The sequence below is a fragment of the Salvelinus alpinus genome, chromosome 3 (genome assembly GCF_045679555.1).
Source record: "Salvelinus alpinus chromosome 3, SLU_Salpinus.1, whole genome shotgun sequence".
Classification (NCBI taxonomy): domain Eukaryota; kingdom Metazoa; phylum Chordata; class Actinopteri; order Salmoniformes; family Salmonidae; genus Salvelinus; species Salvelinus alpinus.
In genome coordinates, this window is record NC_092088.1 from 79,171,249 (window position 1) to 79,193,638 (window position 22,390).

At 46.2% G+C, this 22,390-nt stretch overlaps 1 protein-coding gene across 1 annotated transcript in view; it reads right to left on the reverse strand.

Moving 5' to 3' along the window:
* The window catches only part of LOC139571408 (serine/threonine-protein kinase WNK4-like), a 114,081-nt gene extending 92,036 nt beyond the window's left edge, over positions 1 to 22,045 (reverse strand). Inside the window, exons 1-2 of the mRNA XM_071394251.1 lie at positions 21,932 to 22,045; positions 21,007 to 21,683 (exon numbers count right to left, since the gene is read on the reverse strand). Of these exons, the coding sequence (XP_071250352.1) occupies positions 21,007 to 21,654 (648 nt within the window). The 5' untranslated portion in view covers positions 21,655 to 21,683; positions 21,932 to 22,045. The remainder of the gene's footprint in view (positions 1 to 21,006; positions 21,684 to 21,931) is intronic.
* Between the last annotated feature and the right edge of the window lie 345 nt (positions 22,046 to 22,390).

Below are 22,390 nucleotides of genomic sequence, written 5' to 3' on the forward strand. Positions count from 1 at the left end.
ACACTGCCCCCCTCCACATCAACATGACGTGTTGGCATCTACACTGGCCCCCTCCACATCAACATGGCGTGTTGGCATCTACACTGGCCCCCTCCACATCAACATAACGTGTTGGCATCTACACTGCCCCCCTCCACATCAACATGATGTGTTGGCATCTACACTGGCCCCCTCCACATCATCATGACGTGTTGGCATCTACACTGGCCCCCTCCATATCAACATGACGTATTGGCATCTACACTGGCCCCCTTCACATCATCATGATGTGTTGGCATCTACACTGGCCCCCTCCACATCATCATGATGTGTTGGCATCTACACTGGCCCCCTCCACATCATCATGATGTGTTGGCATCTACACTGCCCCCCTCCACATCAACATGATGTGTTGGCATCTACACTGGCCCACTCCACATCAACATGATGTGTTGGCATCTACACTGGCCCACTCCACATCATGACGTGTTGGCATCTACACTGGCCCCCTCCACATCATCATGACGTGTTGGCATCTACACTGGCCCCCTCCACATCAACATGATGTGTTGACATCTACACTGGCCCCCTCCACATCAACATGATGTGTTGACATCTACACTGGCCCCCTCCACATCAACATGACGTGTTGGCATCTACACTGGCCCCCTCCACATCAACATGATGTGTTGACATCTACACTGGCCCCCTCCACATCAACATGATGTGTTGACATCTACACTGGCCCCCTCCACATCAACATGACGTGTTGGCATCTACACTGGCCCCCTCCACATCAACATGATGTGTTGGCATCTACACTGCCCCCCTCCACATCATCATGACGTGTTGGCATCTACACTGGCTCCCTCCACATCAACATGACGTGTTGGCATCTACACTGCACCATTGTGGGCCCCCTCCACTTTCCTCAGTAAGTCAATAGAATATGGGGCCGGTGCAGATAAGATGGACCCAGTCATATTGTGGGCTCTGAGAGGATAGACAGTGTTGATGTTTCCAGCAGCTAAATTAATAGGAGGCTCTCCGAAACCCTGCCTCTGTTTTGACACTGAACATTAACCCCTCTGTCGGAGATAACGGATACACACACACACACACACACACACACACACACACACATTCGCAGGCTAGTCCATGGTTTACGGTAGCATGATATAAAACAATAGTAGAAATGAATGATTTGTATGTTGAACCATGATGCAACTCATCATGAAAAGTGTATAATTGTATAAATGAGGGTTTAACTACTTTAGTTTAATCTGGCACTGATAAAGTGAGCATGCACCTAAAAGCAGATCTTACATGTAAACAGCAAAGCTTCCAGATCCTACTCCCTCCAGAGCCCATTTCACTGCTCCACTACTGGTTCCAGTTGGCCACCGCAGCCTGGGTGGTGAGTGTACCCCCTCACTCTCCCTTCCCTTCTGCTTCACTGTTACAAACACACATATAGTATGCCTGACCACATAGGCTACATGAGGATAACTCTCGTATCTGATAGTAAATGCTTGATAATGTTGAAATCCACTCTATTTGTTGAATGATTGGATTAGGGGAAGAAGGGTAGAGATGAATGATTTCAACATTTATTTTTCTTCACAATTGTTTTACTTTACACACATACATAACTGTATTGTGGTGTAGAGGTCTTCAAGTATCCACCTGTACCCAAATACCCGAGAGACAATCTGGGACCCAAGCACGTCCAGAATTACAACATCCAGAATTCTAAACAATGTCACAGGTCTGGGTTGGATCTGATTGTCACAGGTCTTGGGTATGTGTAATTTGAACTGAATTGAATTGTCCGGGAGGGCCCGTACAGATCCTAACAGACTGCTGGAGTAGAGAGAGAGATGTTATAATTGATGCTGCTGCTCTTGCTTTTCATGACAGTGGAGCATGGCGTGTGTCGCTTGTTGTTGTTGGCCAATCAGAAGACATCAAAGAGGCAATAGGCTACAGTCATAGAGCCTCCATGTGGCAAAAGTTAGGATATATCTAATCAATGGAATATGAAATTAAAATGCTGAAATTAAAAGTTAAAAGGAGAAGGATAGTTTACAACGACCAGGTAGGCTGCTACTTAATATTCTGAATGGAGTTGTTGTTATTTGTAACTGTAGGATGAGAAAGCGCATGCTACACTGTAGCCTCAATTAGCCTAGCTAGCTAACATTAGCTAGCTCAACTAGCTTTTGCTGGTTTGATGCAGTCAAGACAGGCACTAAGTAATCATATTGGATGATAAATAACCTAGCTATGGCAGCGATTAGTCTAGTATAGCGCGAGTCGGCTTGGTTAGCTGCTGTCTCTCGTCTCTCCATCCGTCCTCCCTGCTCCCCTTGTCACTCCCTCACAGTATGGCCCCCCGCCTGCTAGAGCGGCAACTCTCTTTCCCTCCTGTCACACTTTATCAGCTCTGGTTCATAAAGTAGCTTAAAAAATGGCTTTTCTTCTGCTTCCCTCACTACGATCGGATCGGACCAGGTCTGGATCTGACCAAGTCTATAAGGAGGGGGCTCGTTGTCCTCGGTCCGTTCGGAACGGGTATCTATATCAAAACTATATATTTATGCATATCGGGTCCGGGTGGGAAAGCCCCAGGTCTATTTCGGAACGGGTTCTACTTTTTGGACCCGTGAAGACCTCTAGAATGGTGCCTCCAGTTCAGCACTTGTCAGTCAGATTTATACACTAGTATCACCATACTATCACCATACTATACTATACTATCACCATACTATACTATCACCATGCTATACTATCACCATTCGACACTATCATCATACAGTATTATCACCATACTAAACTATCACCATGCAATACTATCACCATATGACACCATCACCATACGATACTATCATCATACAGTACTATCACCAAGCTTTACTATCACCATGCTATACTATCACCATGCTATACTATCACCATATGACACTATCACCAAACGATACTATCATCATACAGTATTATCACCATACTAAACTATCACCATGCAATACTATCACCATATGACACCATCACCATACGATACTATCATCATACAGTACTATCACCAAGCTTTACTATCACCATGCTATACTATCACCATGCTATACTATCACCATGCTATACTATCACCATGCTATACTATCACCATATGACACTATCACCATACGATACTATCATCATACAGTATTATCACCATACTATACTATCACCATGCTATACTATCACCATACTATACTATTCTATACTATCACCATATGATACTATCATCATACAGTATTATCATCATACAGTATTATCACCATACAGTATTACCACCATACAGTATTATCACCATACATAGGTGCATTTATTTTAATACTTCACTATACCACAAAACCAGAAACATCACAGGCCTACTCATTGAAGGAATAAAGGTGCTCTGTTTCATTTACATTTTAGTCATTTAGCAGACACTCTTATCCAGAGCGACTGACAGGAGCAATTAGGGTTAAGTGCCATGCTCAAGGGCACATCGACAGACGTGTTCATCTAGCCAGCTCGGGGATTCAAACCACCAACCTAGCCCAACACTCTTAACCGCTAGGCTACCTGTTGTCCTACTTCCAGCTATTTGTTGAAATCAAAGAATTTGTAGAGTTCAGAGCCCCATCAACGACTGTACAGGGAGCAGCTGGAACCAAACACATTAAGACACTTACATTACACATAAAACAAAATATAAAACAGTACATCATATAACATTATTACACCACTAGAAAATGTATAATACCACCATACAACAATATTACACCACTACATATCTACAATACAAAATGTATAATACCACCATACAACAATATTACACCACTACATATCTACAATACAACATGTATAATACCACCATACAACAATATTACACCACTACATATCTACAATACAAAATGTATAATACTACCATACAACAATATTACACCACTACATATCTACAATACAAAATGTATAATACTACCATACAACAATATTACACCACTACATATCTACAATACAACATGTATAATACTATCATACAACAATATTACACCACTACATATCTACAATACAAAATGTATAATACCACCATACAACAATATTACACCACTACATATCTACAATACAACATGTATAATACCACCATACAACAATATTACACCACTACATATCTACAATACAACATGTATAATACCACCATACAACAATATTACACCACTACATATCTACAATACAAAATGTATAATACCACCATACAACAATATTACACCACTACATATCTACAATACAACATGTATAATACAACAATATTACACCACTACATATCTACAATACAAAATGTACAATACTACCACATAACAATATTACACCACTACATATCTACAATACTGTCACGACTTCCACCGAAGTCGGCTCCTCTCCTTGTTCGGGCGGCGTTCGGCGATCGACGTCACCGGCTTTCTAGCCATCGCCGCTCCATTTCTCATATTCCATTGGTTTTGTCTTGTTCCATTACACACCTGGTTTTCATTCCATAATTACTGCATGTATTTAGTCCTCTGTTTCCCCTCCATGTCTTTGTGTGTAATTGTTTGTTTGTGATGTGGATTATTGTCGGAAGCTTTACTTTTGCCATGTTCCGTGTTTTTGGCACGTTATTGTTTTTATGTGCTGTATTTTGTGGAACGGAATTAAAGTGTGCCGTTCACTACACTCTGCTCTCCTGCACCTGACTTCGCCTCTCGTACACACCCTTGACAGAATTACACACCAAACTATGGAGTCAGCAGGAGCAGGAACCCTGGTTAGAGGAGTCAAGGAGGGCGTCCAGGAACATTCTGCTATGTTACATCATCTTGGGACCATGATGGATCACGTTGTCCAGACTATGGACCGCTGGGAGAGACAGGAAGTCTCCCCAGTGCCTCGACCAGCGCAACTGGGGTTACCTCTACCCATCCCGTCCGAACCCAGTTCCAGTGGGATGCGTCTCTCCCTTCCCAGGGAGTATGATGGGACGGCCGCACAGTGCCAGGGATTCCTGCTACAACTCGACCTCTACCTGGCCACTGTGCACCCAGCTCCCTCGGAAAGGGAGAGAGTGTCCGCCCTCATCTCATGCCTCTCGGGGAGAGCTCTGGAGTGGGCAAACGCCGTGTGGGGAGAAGAAGACGCGGCGTTGGACCACTTCGGGGAGTTCACCCGTCACTTCCGGGCCGTCTTTGACCATCCACCCGAAGGTAGAGCGGCGGGGGAATTGCTCTTTCATTTGAGGCAGGGGACGAGGATCGCCATGGAATTCGCCCTGGAATTCCGAACCTTGGCCGCTGGAGCAGGCTGGAACGACAGGGCCCTCATCGACCACTATCGGTGCAGGACGTCCGACGTGAGCTGGCCTGCAGGGATGCCACCATCTCCTTCGACCAACTGGTGAATTTGTCCATCCGGTTGAATAACATGCTGGTCACCCGCGGACGTCCAGAGGGGGCTCTGTCGGTGCCATCTTCCAGCACCCCCGCTCCGGTGCCCATGGAGTTGGGAGGGGCTGCGCGTAGGGAGACTAGAGGAGGAGCCATCACGTGCACCATCTGTGGCAGCAGAGGGCACACTGCTGGTCGGTGCCGTGTCGGTTCCTCTGGGAGTAGAGGCAACAGGCAGAGCACTCTGGCGTCACCTCAGGTGAGTCTGCACCACACTCATCCAGAGTCCTCTGTTGACCACCTGTTTGTACCTGTTTGTTTCCCTGATTTTTACCCGCATTCCCAGCATAAGGCGCTCGTCGATTCAGGTGCAGCGGGGAATTTTATCGACAGAGCGTTAACCCTTAGTTTAGGGATCCCTATTATTCCTGTAGTTAGACCTTTCCCGGTTCACACTCTAGATAGTCGACCATTGGGGTCCGGGCTAATCAGGGAAGTCACCATCTCATTGGGCATGGTGACGCAGGGGGGTCATGAGGAGAAAATCAGTCTCTTCCTCATTGACTCTCCTGCGTTTCCCATTGTACTAGGCCTTCCGTGGTTAGCTCAGCATAACCCCACTATCTCCTGGCAACAGAGGGCTCTCACGGGGTGGTCGCGAGAGTGCTCGGGGAGGTGTGTAGGGGTTTCCGTTGGTGCTACCACGGTGGAAAGTCCAGACCAGGTTTCCACCGTGCGCATCCCCCCAGAATATGCCGATTTGGCGATAACTCTCCTGGTAGACGCTGCGCTTCCCAGGAGTCACGTGTATCCCCTGTCGCAAGCGGAGACGGTGGCTATGGAGACATATGTCTCTGAATACCTGCGTCAGGGGTACATTCGGTCATCCACTTCACCCGCCTCCTCAAGTTTCTTTTTTGTGAAGAAGAAGGATGGAGATCTATGCCCGTGCATTGATTATAGAGGTCTAAATCAAATCACAGTGAGGTACAGTTACCCGCTACCTCTTATCGCCATGGCGATTGAATCAATGCATGGGGCACGCTTCTTCACGAAACTGGATCTCAGGAGTGCGTATAACCTGGTGCGTATCCGGGAGGGGGACGAGTGGAAGACAGCGTTTAGTACCACCTCAGGCCATTATGAGTACTTAGTCATGCCGTACGGGTTGATGAATGCTCCATCAGTTTTCCAATCCTATGTATACGAGATTTTCAGGGACCTGCACGGGCAGGTTGTAGTGGTGTATATCGATGACATTCTGATATACTCCGCTACACGCGCCGAGCATGTGTCTTTGGTACGCAAGGTACTTGGACGACTGTCGGAGCATGACCTGTACGTCAAGGCCGAGAAATGCCTGTTCTTTCAGCAGGTCGTCTCCTTCCTAGGGTATCGCATTTCCACATCAGGGGTGGAGATGGAGAGTGACCGCATTGCAAACATGCGTAATTGGCCGACTCCCACCACAGTAAAGGAGGTGCAGCGATTTTTAGGGTTTGCCAATTACTACCGGAGATTTATCCGGGGTTTTGGCCAGGTGACTGCTCCCATTACCTCACTGCTGAAGGTGGGTCCCGTACGGTTGCAGTGGTCGGCTGAGGCGGACAGGGCTTTTGGGCAGCTAAGAGCTGCTTACTTCGGCTCCCGTGCTGGCCCATCCGGATCCCTCTTTGGCATTCATAGTGGAGGTCCAAGGCTGGGATAGGAGCCGTGCTCTCACAGCGCTCGGGTACGACACCAAAACTCCGCCCCTGTGCTTTCTTCTCGAAGAAGCTCAGCCCAGCGAAGTATAACTATGATGTGGGGGACCGGGAGCTATTGGCTGTGGTTAAAGCATTGAAGGCGTGGAGACATTGGCTTGAATGGGGCTAAACACCCTTTTCTCATCTGGACTGACCACCGCAACCTGGAGTACATCCGGGCAGCGAGGAGACTGAATCCTCGTCAGGCAAGGTGGGCCATGTTCTTTACCCGTTTTGTGTCTACCCTGTCTTACAGACCAGGTTTCCAGAATATGAAGGCAGACGCAGTATCCCGGCTGTATGACACAGAGGAGCGGCCCATGGATCAGACTCCCATACTCCCGACCTCTTGCCTGGTAGCGCCGGTCGTGTGGGAGTTGGACGCGGACATAGAGCAGGCGTTGCGTACAGAGCCTGCTCCCCTCCAGTGTCCTGTCAGGCATATGTACGTTCCGTCTGCTGTCCGTGACCAGTTGATCTATTGGGCCCACACATCACCCTCCTCTGGTCATCCGGGGATCGGCCGGACGGTGCGCTGTCTGACTGGGAAGTACTGGTGGCCCACCTTGGCTAAGGACGTGAGGGTTTATGTTTCCTCCTGCTCAGTGTGTGCCCAGTGTAAGGCTCCGAGACACCTGCCCAGAGGTAAGCTACATCCCTTACCCGTTCCACAACGACCTTGGTCACACCTATCTGTGGATTTTTTAACCGATCTACCTCTTTCACAGGGAAACACTACTATCTTGGTCGTTGTGGATCGTTTCTCTAAGTCCTGCCGTCTCCTCCCTCTGCCCGGCCTTCCTATGGCCCTACAGACTGCGGAAGGCATGTTTACTTACGTCTTCCGGCACTACGGGGTGCCTGAGGATATACAGTGGGGAGAACAAGTATTTGATACACTGCCGATTTTGCAGGTTTTCCTACTTACAAAGCATGTAGAGGTCTGTAATTTTTATCATAGGTACACTTCAACTGTGAGAGACGGAATCTAAAACAAAAATCCAGAAAATCACATTGTATGATTTTTAAATAATTAATTTGCATTTTATTGCATGACATAAGTATTTGATCACCTACCAACCAGTAAGAATTCCGGCTCTCACAGACCTGTTAGTTTTTCTTTAAGAAGCCCTCCTGTTCTCCACTCATTACCTGTATTAACTGCACCTGTTTGAACTCGTTACCTGTATAAAAGACACCTGTCCACACACTCAATCAAACAGATTCCAACCTCTCCACAATGGCCAAGACCAGAGAGCTGTGTAAGGACATCAGGGATAAAATTGTAGACCTGCACAAGGCTGGGATGGGCTACAGGACAATAGGCAAGCAGCTTGGTGAGAAGGAAACAACTGTTGGCGCAATTATTAGAAAATGGAAGAAGTTCAAGATGACGGTCAATCACCCTCGGTCTGGGGCTCCATGCAAGATTTCACCTCGTGGGGCATCAATGATCATGAGGAAGGTGAGGGATCAGCCCAGAACTACACGGCAGGACCTGGTAAATGACCTGAAGAGAGCTGGGACCACAGTCTCAAAGAAAACCATTAGTAACACACTACGCCGTCATGGATTAAAATCCTGCAGCGCACGCAAGGTCCCCCTGCTTAAGCCAGTGCATGTCCAGGCCTGTCTGAAGTTTGCCAATGACCATCTGGATGATCCAGAGGAGGAATGGGAGAAGGTCATGTGGTCTGATGAGACAAAAAATATAGCTTTTTGGTCTAAACTCCACTCGCCGTGTTTGGAGGAAGAAGAAGTATGAGTACAACCCCAAGAACACCATCCCAACCGTGAAGCATGGAGGTGGAAACATCATTCTTTGGGGATGCTTTTCTGCAAAGGGGACAGGACGACTGCACCGTATTGAGGGGAGGATGGATGGGGCCATGTATCGCGAGATCTTGGCCAAAAACCTCCTTCCCTCAGTAAGAGCATTGAAGATGGGTCGTGGCTGGGTCTTCCAGCATGACAACGACACGAAGCACACAGCCATGGCAACTAAGGAGTGGCTCCGTAAGAAGCATCTCAAGGTCCTGGAGTGGCCTAGCCAGTCTCCAGACCTGAACCCAATAGAAAATCTTTGGAGGGAGCTGAAACTCCGTATTGCCCAGCGACAGCCCCGAAACCTGAAGGATCTGGAGAAGATCTGTAGGGAGGAGTGGGCCAAAATCCCTGCTGCAGTGTGTGCAAACCTAGTCAAGAACTACAGGAAACGTATGATCTCTGTAATTGCAAACAAAGGTTTCTGTACCAAATATTAAGTTCTGCTTTTCTGATGTATCAAATACTTATGTCATGCAATAAAATGCAAATTAATTACTTAAAAATCATACAATGTGATTTTCTGGATTTTTGTTTTAGATTCCGTCTCTCATAGTTGAAGTGTACCTATGATAAAAATTACAGACCTCTACACGCTTTGTAAGTAGGAAAACCTGCAAAATCGGCAGTGTATCAAATACTTGTTCTCCCCACTGTAGTGTCTGATCGGGGTCCCCAGTTCACTTCGAGGGTCTGGAAGGCGTTCATGGAACGTCTGGGGGTCTCGATCAGCCTTACCTTGGGTTTTCACCCCGAGAGTAACGGGCAGGTAGAGAGAGTCAACCAGGATGTGGGCAGGTTTCTGCGGTCCTATTGCTAGGACCGGCCAGGGGAGTGGCCGGCGCTCGTGCTCTGGGCCAAGATGGCACAGAACTCGCTTCGCCACTCCACAAACCTCTCCCCCTTTCAGTGCGTATTGGGGTACCAGCCGGTTCTGGCACCATGGCATCAGGGTCAGGCCGAGGCTCCTGCGGTTGACGACTGGTTCAGGCGCGCAGACGAGACATGGGAGGCTGCCCATGTTCACTTCCAGCACGCTGCGCTTCGCCAGATGAACAGCGCGGACCGTCACCGCAGTGAGACCCGTGTCTGGCTCTCGACCCGAAACCTGCCCCTCCACCTGCCCTGCCGGAAGCTGGGTCCGCTGTTTGTGGGGCCATTCAAAGTCCTGAGGAGGGTGAACGAGGTGTGTTACAGATTACAGCTTCTCATGTGTCTCTCCTCAGGCCGGTGGTGGCTGGTCCGCTCCAGCAATCTGAGGTGCGGGAGGTCCCTCCGCCCCCTCTGGACATCGAGGGGGCCACGGCGTACTCCGTTCGTTCCATCCTGGATTCGAGGCGTCGTGCAGAGGGCTGAACAGTAGTCCAGGAGCGAGGTCCTTCTTTGTGGTACGTGACCACACGACTGAACAGTAGTCCAGGTGCGACAAAGATATTGATAAAACCAAAGCAGTACTAAAAGGCGGAGCAATTAAAGCAGCTTCCCCCTGAGGTCAGAATAATCTAATCAAAATCAAACTTTTTCACATGCAACAATGTAGACTTTCCCGTAAAATGCTTACTTACAAGCCCCTAACAAACAGTGCAGTTCAAGAGTAAAGAAAATATTTACCAAATAAACTAAAGTAAAAAATTATCAAACGTAACACAATAATGTAACAATAACGAGGCCATATACAGGGGGTACCGGTACCAGATCAGTGTGCGGGGGTACAGGTTAGAGGTCATTTGTACATGTAGGTAGGGGTGAAGTGACTATGCATAAATAACAAACAGCGAGTAGCAGCAGTGTACAAAACAAATGGAGGGGGGGGGGGGGGTCAATGTAATAGTCCGTAATAGTCCGGTAGCCATTTGATTAATTGTTCAGCAGTCTAATGGCTTGGGGGTAGAAGCTGTTAAGGAGCCTTTTGGTCCTAGACTTGGTGCTCCGGTACCACATGTCATGTGGTAGCAGAGAAAACAGTCCCTGACCTGTGTGACTGGAGCCTCAGACAGTTTTTTGGGCTTTCCTCTGACAATGCCTATTATATAGGTCCTGGATTGCAGGAAGCTTGGCCCCAGTGATGTACTGGGCCGTACACACTACCCTCTGTAGCGCCTTACGGTCAGATGCCGAGCAGTTGCCATACCAGGCGGTGAAGAGGTTTATTCTTCTAAGGTTTATCGTCACTTCCTCTTGAATTTGTAGACGTGTTGCTGTGCGTTTTGATGCTGTGCGTTTTGTTGCCAACCTTACTTTGCTAGCTGACAACTTTACGTTTTTTTTTTCTTTTTACTTTTTAATTACCGTTTATATTTTTAGTTTTTCCATCACAACTTTTTTCCCTCATTCAACTTTTTCACTCCGGACGCTTTATCTGGACATGGTTCGTCAGCACTTTCAACAGCCGAAGCTAAGTAGTAACATTAACATGATGTCTTCTAATTTCAGTCGCTGTACTCATAATATACAGGACAACGATCGCCTTACGGCGAGGATAGCTGTGCTGCAAGCCCAGCTTCAGACGCAATCATTAGGCAAGGGTAATTTCAGTGTAGGAAAGGATGAAACAGCGTCTGTGCCACCAGTAAGTACAGATAGTAGTATAAACCCCCCCGCACAGTCCCCACAGCCGGACAACTTTCTCATGGCTTCTGGAGGGAAATGCTGTAGGAATGCTCAACTGGTGTCGCTCATTCAGCCGACAGAAACTTTCAACCGGTTTTCCCCATTAAGTAGCGAGTCGGAGTCTGAGGCCGAGTCTTCTCTTGTCTCTACTCCTCCCGTTACGGGGTCTGAGACGCCGAAGGCTCCCACCATTAGCTCTGACAAATTGAAAACCCTAGTCATTGGCGACTCCATTGCCCGCAGTATTAGACTTAAAACGAATCACCCAGCGATCATACACTGTTTACCAGGGGGCAGGGCTACCGACGTTAAGGCTAATCTGAAGATGGTGGTGGCTAAAGCTAAAACTGGCGAGTGTAGAGAGTATAGAGATATTGTTATCCACGTCGGCACCAACGATGTTAGGATGAAACAGTCAGAGGTCACCAAGCACAACATAGCTTCAGCGTGTAAATCAGCTGGAAAGATGTGTCGGCATCGAGTAATTGTCTCTGTTCCCCTCCCAGTTAGGGGGAGTGACGAGCTCTACAGCAGTCTCACAACTCAATCGCTGGTTGAAAACTGTTTTCTGCCCCTCCCAAAAGATAGAATTTGTAGATAATTGGCCCTCTTTCTGAGACTCACCCACAAACAGGACCAAGCCTGACCTGCTGAGGAGTGACGGACTCCATCCTAGCTGGAGGGGTGCTCTCATCTTATCTACCAACATAGACAGGGCTCTAACTCCTCTAGCTCCACAATGAAATAGGGTGCAGGCCAGGCAGCAGGCTGTTAGCCAACCTGCCAGCTTAGTGGAGTCTGCCACTAGCATAGTCAGTGTAGTCAGCTCAGCCATCCCCATTGAGACTGTGTCTGTGCCTCGACCTAGGTTGGGCAAAACTAAACATGGCGGTGTTCGCCTTAGCAATCTCATTAGGATAAAGACCTCCTCCATTCCTGCCATTATTGAAAGAGATCGTGATGCCTCACATCTCAAAATAGGGTTACTTAATGTTAGATCCCTCACTTCAAAGGCAGTTATAGTCAATGAACTAATCACTGATCATAATCTTGATGTGATTGACCTGACTGAAACATGGCTTAAGCCTGATGAATTTACTGTGTTAAATGAGGCCTCACATCCTGGTTACACTAGTGACCATATCCCCCGTGCATCCCGCAAAGGCGGAGGTGTTGCTAACATTTACGATAGCAAATTTCAATTTACAAAAAAAAAAAAAATGACGTTTTCGTCTTTTGAGCTTCTAGTCATGAAATCTATGCAGCCTACTCAATCACTTTTTATAGCTACTGTTTACAGGCCTCCTGGGCCATATACAGCGTTCCTCTCTGAGTTCCCTGAATTCCTATCGGACCTTGTAGTCATAGCAGATAATATTCAAATTTTTGGTGATTTTAATATTCATATGGAAAAGTCCACAGACCCACTCCAAAAGGCTTTCGGAGCCATCATCGACTCAGTGGGTTTTGTCCAACATGTCTCTGGACCTACTCACTGCCACAGGCATACTCTGGACCTAGTTTTGTCCCATGGAATAAATGTTGTAGATCTTAATGTTTTTCCTCATAATCCTGGACTATCGGACCACCATTTTATTACGTTTGCAATCGCAACAAATAATCTGCTCAGACCCCAACCAAGGAGCATCAAAAGTCGTGCTATAAATTCTCAGACAACACAAAAATTCCTTGATGCCCTTCCAGACTCCTTCTGCCTACCCAAGGACGTCAGAGGACAAAAATCAGTTAACCACCTAACTGAGGAACTCAATTTAACCTTGCGTAATACCCTAGATGCAGTTGCACCCCTAAAAACGAAAAACATTTGTCATAAGAAACTAGCTCCCTGGTATACAGAAAATACCCGAGCTCTGAAGCAAGCTTCCAGAAAATTGGAACGGAAATGGCGCCACACCAAACTGGAAGTCTTCCGACTAGCTTGGAAAGACAGTACCGTGTAGTATCGAAGAGCCCTCACTGCTGCTCGATCATCCTACTTTTCCAACTTAATTGAGGAAAATAAGAACAATCCAAAATGTCTTTTTGATACTGTTGCAAAGCTAACTAAAAAGCAGCATTCCCCAAGAGAGGATGGCTTTCACTTCAGCAGTAATACATTCATGAACTTCTTTGAGGAAAAGATCATGATCATTAGAAAGCAAATTACGGACTCCTCTTTAAATCTGCGTATTCCTCCAGGGCTTAGCTGTCCTGGATCTGCACAGCTCTGCCAGGGCCTGGGATCGGGAGAGATACTTACGTGTTTTAGTACTATATCTCTTGACACAATGATGAAAATAATCATGGCCTCTAAACCTTCAAGCTGCATACTGGATCCTATTCCAACTAAACTACTGAAAGAGCTGCTTCCTGTGCTTGGCCCTTCTATGTTGAACATAATAAACGGCTCTCTATCCACCGGATGTGTACCAAACTCACTAAAAGTGGCAGTAATAAAGCCTCTCTTGAAAAAGCCAAGCCTTGACCCAGAAAATATAAAAAACTATCGGCCTATATCGAATCTTCCATTCCTCTCAAAAATTTTAGAAAAAGCTGTTGCGCAGCAACTCACTGCCTTCCTGAAGACAAACAATGTATACGAAATGCTTCAGTCTGGTTTTAGACCCCATCATAGCACTGAGACTGCACTTGTGAAGGTGGTAAATGACCTTTTAATGGCGTCAGACCGAGGCTCTGCATCTGTCCTCGTGCTACTAGACCTTAGTGCTGCGTTTGACACCATCGATCACCACATTCTTTTGGAGAGACTGGAAACCCAAATTGGTCTACACGGACAAGTTCTGGCCTGGTTTAGATCTTATCTGTCGGAAAGATATCAGTTTGTCTCTGTGAATGGTTTGTCCTCTGACAAATCAACTGTACATTTCGGTGTTCCTCAAGGTTCCGTTTTAGGACCACTATTGTTTTCACTATATATTTTACCTCTTGGGGATGTTATTCGAAAATATAATGTTAACTTTCACTGCTATGCGGATGACACACAGCTGTACATTTCAATGAAACATGGTGAAGCCCCAAAATTGCCCTCGCTAGAAGCCTGTGTTTCAGACATAAGGAAGTGGATGGCTGAAAACGTTCTACTTTTAAACTCTGACAAAACAGAGATGCTTGTTCTAGGTCCCAAGAAACAAAGAGATCTTCTGTTAAATCTGACAATTCATCTTGATGGTTGTAAAGTCGTCTCAAATAAAACTGTGAAGGACCTCGGCGTTACTCTTGACCCTGATCTCTCTTTTGACGAACATATCAAGACTGTTTCAAGGAGAGCTTTTTTCCATATACGTAACATTGCAAAAATCAGATATTTTCTGTCCAAAAATGATGCAGAAAAATTAATCCATGCATTTGTTACTTCTAGGTTAGACTACTGCAATGCTCTACTTTCCGGCTACCCGGATAAAGCACTAAATAAACTTCAGTTAGTGCTAAATACGGCTGCTAGAATCCTGACTAGAACCAAGAAATGTGATCATATTACTCCAGTGCTAGCTTCCCTACACTGGCTTCCTGTTAAGGCAAGGGCTGATTTCAAGGTTTTACTGTTAACCTATAAAGCGTTACATGGGCTTGCTCCTACCTATCTTTCCGAGTTGGTCCTGCCGTACATACCTACACGTACGCTACGGTCACAAGACGCAGGCCTCCTAATTGTCCCTAGAATTTCTAAGCAAACAGCTGGAGGCAGGGGTTTCTCCTATAGATCTCCATTTTTATGGAATGGTCTGCCTATCCATGTGAGAGACGCAGACTCGGTCTCAACCTTTAAGTCTTTACTGAAGACGTATCTCTTCAGTAGGTCATATGATTGAGTGTAGTCTGGCCCAGGAGTGTGAAGGTGAACGGAAAGGCTCTGGAGCAACGAACCGCCCTTGCTGTCTCTGCCTGGCCGGTTCCCCTCTCTCCACTGGGATTCTCTGCCTCTAACCCTATTACAGGGGCTGAGTCACTGGCTTACTGGTGCTCTTTCATGCTGTCCCTAGGAGGGGTGCGTCACTTGAGTGGGTTGAGTTACTGACGTGATCTTCCTGTCTGGGTTGGCGACCCCCTTGGTTTGTGCTGTGGTGGAGATCTTTGTGGGCTATACTCGGCCTTGTCTCAGGATTGTAAGTTGGTGGTTGAAGCACAGCGGGGGCTGTGCTTTGGCAAAGTGGGTGGGGTTATATCCTTCCTGTTTGGCCCTGTCCGGGGGTATCATCGGATGGGGCCACAGTGTCTCCTGACCCCTCCTGTCTCAGCCTCCAGTACTTATGCTGCAGTAGTTTGTGTCGAGGGGCTAGGGTCAGTTGGTTATATCTGGAGTACTTCTCCTGTCTTATCCAGTGTCCTGTGTGAAATTAAGTATGCTCTCTAATTCTCTCCTTCTCTCTTTCTTTCTCTCTCTCGGAGGACCTGAGCCCTAGGACCATACGTCAGGACTACCGGGCATGATGACTCCTTGCTGTCCCCAGTCCACCTGGCCTTGCTGCTGTTCCAGTTTCAACTGTTCTGCCTGCGGTTATGGAACCCCTACCTGTCCCAGACCTGCTGTTTTCAACTCTTAATGATCGGCTATGAAAAGCCAACTGACATTTATTCCTGATTATTATTTGACCATGCTTGTCATTTATGAACATTTTGAACATCTTGGCCATGTTCTGTTATAATCTCCACCCGGCACAGCCAGAAGAGGACTGGCCACCCCTCATAGCCTGGTTCCTCTCTAGGTTTCTTCCTAGGTCTTGGCCTTTCTAGGGAGTTTTTCCTAGCCACCGTGCTTCTACACCTGCATTGCTTGCTGTTTGGGGTTTTAGGCTGGGTTTCTGTACAGCACTTCGAGATATTAGCTGATGTACGAAGGGCTATATAAAATAAACTTGATTTGATTTGATGCAACCGGTCAGGATGCTCTCGATGGTGCAGCTGTAGAACTTTTTGAGGATCTGGGGACCCATGCCAAATCTTTTCAGTCTCCTGAGGGGGAAAAGGTTTTGTTGTGCCCTCTTCGCGACTGTCTTGGTGTGTTTGGACCATGACAGATTGTTGGTGATGTGGACACCAAGGAAATTGAAACTCTCGACCCGCTCCACTACAGCCCCTGTCCGGCCCGCCTTTTGTTGTAGTCCACGATCAGCTCCTTTGTCTTGCTCACATTGAGGGAGAGGTTGTTGTACAGGCACCACACTGCCAGGTCTCTGACGTCCTCCCTATAGGCTGTCTCATCGTTGTCAGTGATCAGGCCTACCACTGTTGTGTCATCAGCAAACTTGATGATGGTGTTGGAGTCGTGTTTGGCCACGCAGTGGTGGGTGAACAGGGAGTACTGGAGGGGACTAAGTACACACCCCTGAGTGTCCCCAGTGTTGAGGATCAGGGGCCCCAGTGTTGAAGTCTAGGATCCAGTTGCAGAGGGATGTGTTTAGTCCCAGGGTCCGTAGCTTAGTGATGAGCTTCGTTGGCACTATGGTGTTGAACGCTGAGCTGTAGCCAATGAACAGAATTCTCACATTGGTGTTCCTTTTGTCCAGGTGGGAAAGGGCAGTGTGAAGTGCGATTGAGATTGCGTCATCTGTGGATCTGTTGGGGCGGTATGCGAATTGGAGTAGGTCTAGGGTATCCGGGAGGATGCTGTTGATGTGAGCCATGACCAGCCTTTCAAAGCACTTCATGGCTACCAACGTGAGTGCTATGGGGCGGTAATCATTTAGGCGGGTTACCTTCGCTTCCTTGGGCACAGGGACCATGGTGGTCTGCTTGAAACATGTAGGTATTACAGACTCAGTCAGGGAGAGGTTGAAAATGTCAGTAAAGACACTTGCCAGTTGGTCTGTGCATGCTTTGAGTACATGTCCTGGTAATCCATCTGGCCCCGCACCTTTGTGAATGTTGACCTGTTTAAAGGTCTTGCTCACATCGGCTACCGAGAGCGTTATCACACAGTCATCCAGAACAGAATAATGTAGTGGTAACTACACCAACAACGGCCACCTTAAAGCTCATTAGAGGTGATTAGGGGCCTTAACCCAGCTAAAGCCTCCTTGTCCTATAGAGAGAGAGAGAGAGAGAGAGAGAGGAGAAACCAAACCACCATGAACAACTGAACATGGCAGCTAGCCAGAGTAAGGCAGGTAACCAACTGGCCTCTAAACCAAACTAAACTATATTCTGAGAGATGTCGGTGAAGAAAGGGGAATAAGAATCAGGTCAAATTCCCTTGTCTACATCCCAAATGCCACCTTTTTCCCTTTATAGTGGACTAAATAGGGAATAGGGTGCCATTTGGGATACACACACCTTGTCTCTCAGCTCCTTGAAGGAGATCCAACTGTGTCCTGGCTGCTGCTGTCCAGGCCTGGGCCTCTGTTGCTCAGTAGCCACCACCCTCAGTGGGAGATCTATTTTTATGGGATGTGTTTCAAACAGAAACAACACTTGGCATTTCTATACAAACAATGTTTTCAAAGATTTGATTTACCACAATACATGGGAGTGGTCCCAAGATGACGCGGCAGCCCTTCTCTATCTCTCAATGTAAAATAAAGGAACATTCATCACAACTTCTCCCTATAAGAAGTCTTCCCTGACCCACCTCCGCTCAACATACGGCACGGTAAGGGTTAGGGGAGGCGTCACACTTGGATTGGTAAAAAAAAGTTAGATAAAAAAAAGATATAGTATATTATATAATTCACGGATTATATTTTAAATGCTCATAAAAGTGTACTGTGTACCTTTTCCTGTTTCAAAAATATATTGTTCAAAACAAGCTGTTCAGTTACTTACTACTCTGCCCCTCAGTGATTCTGCCAGCAGCAGCTCCGCAGGCACATAGGCGTGCTAACATTGCTTGGATTGTTTTCAACCTAGTCTCAGAGCATTTCGTATTATACTGTATGTAAATCTAAGACACTCCATTTAGTATAATATGTTACGTTTCAAATGGTATGTATTAATCTGTGGATGTCTATCACCCATTTCGTATGATACGTTACGAATTACAATTTGTATTATAAGTTTAAATTGAAAAACGTACAATATGTTACAAATTCGCTGAATGTATGAAATGTTACGAATTCTAGCTAGTTGGCTAACGTTAGTTAGCTGGCTATCGTTTTCTAGGCTAGCGATGATGGTGAGAGGTAGGGGAAGTGTTAGCTAAAAGGATTAAGGTTAGGGTTGGGGGAAGAGTTAGCTAGAATGCTAAGTCATTGCAAAGTAGCTAAAAAGTTGAAAAGTTGCTAATTAGCTCAAATGCTGTCCGTGATGAGATTCAAACTCGCAACCTTTGAGTTGCTAGACATTCACGTTGTACACCCACCCACCTCGACCAACCAACCACCCTACTTTTGTTTTTGACTTAAGTAACCATCTGTCTTACGTAACCATACCAAACGTAACATATCATACTAATTTGAGTGTCCCAGATTTACAATTACTTTGTTATGTCTAGTCTATGAAACCAGGTTTTCCCAGCTATTTGCTATGAGGAAGAACTGCCCCAATGAAATCGCAGGATTTCATAGCATATATTATAACAGCACAAAGTAAATGGACCATCCTGGGCCACTTAAATGTGCGTTCAGTCAGAACTTCTGTATCTGCTCTAGTCTCCCTCCCAGTCTCTCGCGCCAGACGACTTACTTCTGGAAGCGAGACTAGATCTGCTCTATCAGGTGGTGCTAAAGCTAATTGTAATTAACTTGTAAATAACAGTCATGGGAGCCTGGGACCTGATAAACCGGACATCTACATCCAACAAGAGTTGAAGGAAAGAGAGATACACTAGCTAGAACCTTCTCATCGGGGATCTGGTAGGACAAAAAAGCATAACTGTGGCTGGCCAATTTTATTGCTTCCCCCCATGTTCATCAGGTTCTACTGTAGGTGATAGGGCGACATGTTGTGTGTACTAAAACAGCATGCTCCCCATGACAATTTCAAGATGATCTAAACTAATATCTGACTAATTCGGAAACATTAAGTTATTTCAGAATGAAAGTTAACTGGCTAGTGCGTCATACTTTGTGACATTGTGTTAGCTATCCCTAGTTAGATCATGTATTTTCAAAGGTAGATAACTGGTTCATTTGACCAATGAATCAACCAAATGTTTCTCAAACTTGCTAAAGCTAGCCATTGAATGAGCGTGTGGGGAGTGGTTCAGACAGACACCATAAAAGAACCCTCAATACAAATGATTCATACATAACTGTAACAGGCGTCTAAGTCGTTCTCCTCCTCGGACGAGGAGGAGCAAGGATCGGACCAAAATGCAGCGGGTGATGAATACATGATGAATTTATTAGACAAGACGAAACACGAAGTACACTTGAATAAATTACAAAATAACAAAAACGACGTAGACCGACCTGAACATGAGAACTTACATAAAACGAAGAACGCAGGAACAGACTAGACAAACGAAACAGTCCCGTGTGGTACAAACACTGACACGGAAGACAATCACCCACAAACAAACGGTGTGAACAGCCTACCTTAATATGGTTCTCAATCAGAGGAAACGTAAAACACCTGCCCCTGATTGAGAACCATATCAGGCTAATTAACAATGAACCTAAACATAGAAACACATAACATAGAATGCCCACCCAGCTCACGTCCTGACCATACTAAACAAAGACAAAATAAAGGAAATAAGGTCAGGAACGTGACAATAACAGTGAGTGAATAATCTAATAGCACAGTCAGTCAATAGGTGTCTCTTATGGGATTGAGGATTTGTAGTTGAGTGAGGGAAGAATTAAAATCATCTGCGACTTTGGCAGTTCCTAGTTTACATGTGAGCAAGGCTGAGAGAGACAGGCAGGGAGCTGGTGTTACTGATTGGTACTGAAAACACAGCTTAGAGGGGATCATGGCAGGCAGGCTGGCCGGCCAGGCAGACTGGCTCAGTTGGAGCAGCAGTCCGTTGACAGGTTGACATCCTGGCATGCAAGAGCCACAGGAGCCAGCTCAATGTCACAGAGAATATGGATTACCAACCAATGTCACAGATTGCTCTGGAACTTTCACCACAGGGAGACCCATGAGGTTGTTGAGGTTTTGTACTGAGAGTGTAGGCCTATGAATTAGGCCTATTCTAAGGTGAAGGAGAAAAGTATAGGCCTAGGACTCTGAGGTGTCTATGTCCCACCTGGTCCACTGTCACTACATAACCTACTACTGGCAGTTGGTAGTGTCATAGCAGTGTCACCAAGCATCAGGCTAATTATCCCCATGAACTACATCACATGCACAAAAATAAATAAGAATAACTTCTATGGTGCCAATAGATTTAAATTAAGGATGTCTATCATATTAGCAATTCAGCACGAGAAAAAAGGTCTGATGACATCATGATCACCATTGTTTCATGACAATAATGTAAAATGATGTCTGTCACTCACCTGCAGCTCGCACCATGCCACTTCCACAGTAGTCTCTGTGTCCAGTCCTTTATAAACGGTCTTAAACGAACCCCTCCCAATCTCAATGTTGAATTTCAGGTATCTTCCATCAGGTGAGGTGGCCACAGCTTTGGTCTCAATGTCCTCCCTCTCCTCCTGTTCCCATTTGCGTTCATACGGACTGCGTGACAACACGTCGTGTGGTTTGTTTTGAACAAGCTCATTGTCTGAGTCCGAGCTGGCATCTTGTCTGTTGGGGCTCTGGATCGAGCTCCAGTTGTTCACCAGAGGGGTGACCGGGTCCTTGACTTGGGTACAGGGGGACTTGCTGACGGTGATGCTCGCGCCCGGGATGGAGACCGGAGATGGAGACGCCAACGGAGTCTCCGTTTTGTGGTCCTCAACTCTGGCCTCCGTTAAAGTTAAAATATTCTCCGCGGACCCGGAAAGAGCATTTGAAAGCGCTCCACCATAGAGTTGTGGGTCGATGTCCATGTTAATTTTGTGAAGTCCATAAGAGTTTCTCCTGGCACCCAAGTTGTTCTTCCGTGTCATCGACGGGACCCGGCCAGATAAGCAGTCATCTTTCAGTTCGACGGAAAGGCTTGGGAAGCCGCGTCCAGCTACCTCAAACTCCGTGTGTGACATTGTAACGGTTCGTATTCTGATTTCCGAGACTTAAAAAAAGAAATAAGAAAATTAAACCCGGCCGTTACCTTAATAAAACAGCATGCTATTTTACACATATCTTTCAGCAATTGACGCTACTTTCCATTGTAGCCTAGTTATACATTTTTACACATTAGTTTAGTTGTGGAACATAGGGTAAAATGTGTGGCACGTAGCCTAGTACAAGACAATTAGGTCAATATAGACTGACAAAAACAAGTATTCTCAATTTTGCAATTGAATTGAAATAGCTTACCTGAAAAGGTGTTCAAATTCACAAAATGCGTCTCCGATAATCCGAGTCGACCGGACCGTTCATTGCTCTTGTATGTGTGAGTCGTCAACTCAGCTGTAACCTCTAGTGAAGAAATGAAAGCCTCTGTCTATATCGACCGAGACCCGCGCGCGCTCTCAACTCCGCCCCATAAACAGTCTCCTGTAGTTTACCTGGGCAATGTGACGCAGCATACAGCGCTTGATTCACAAACAAGAGCCTCTTCTCAATGCCTCTTCTGACTGACTTCATGAGGTATATGTCCATTCGTGTGTATATTCCTTATTTTCTTTGGAATCGTTGATAACATGATTTTCCTGTTCTGAGTTAGGTTATGTGGGTAAAAAGCATTTAAATTACAATACTGTTATCTCTGTCTGTGTGCATGTAAGGTGTTAAACAACAACCCCAAACACAGAGCTCCTATGAATCAGTTATGTA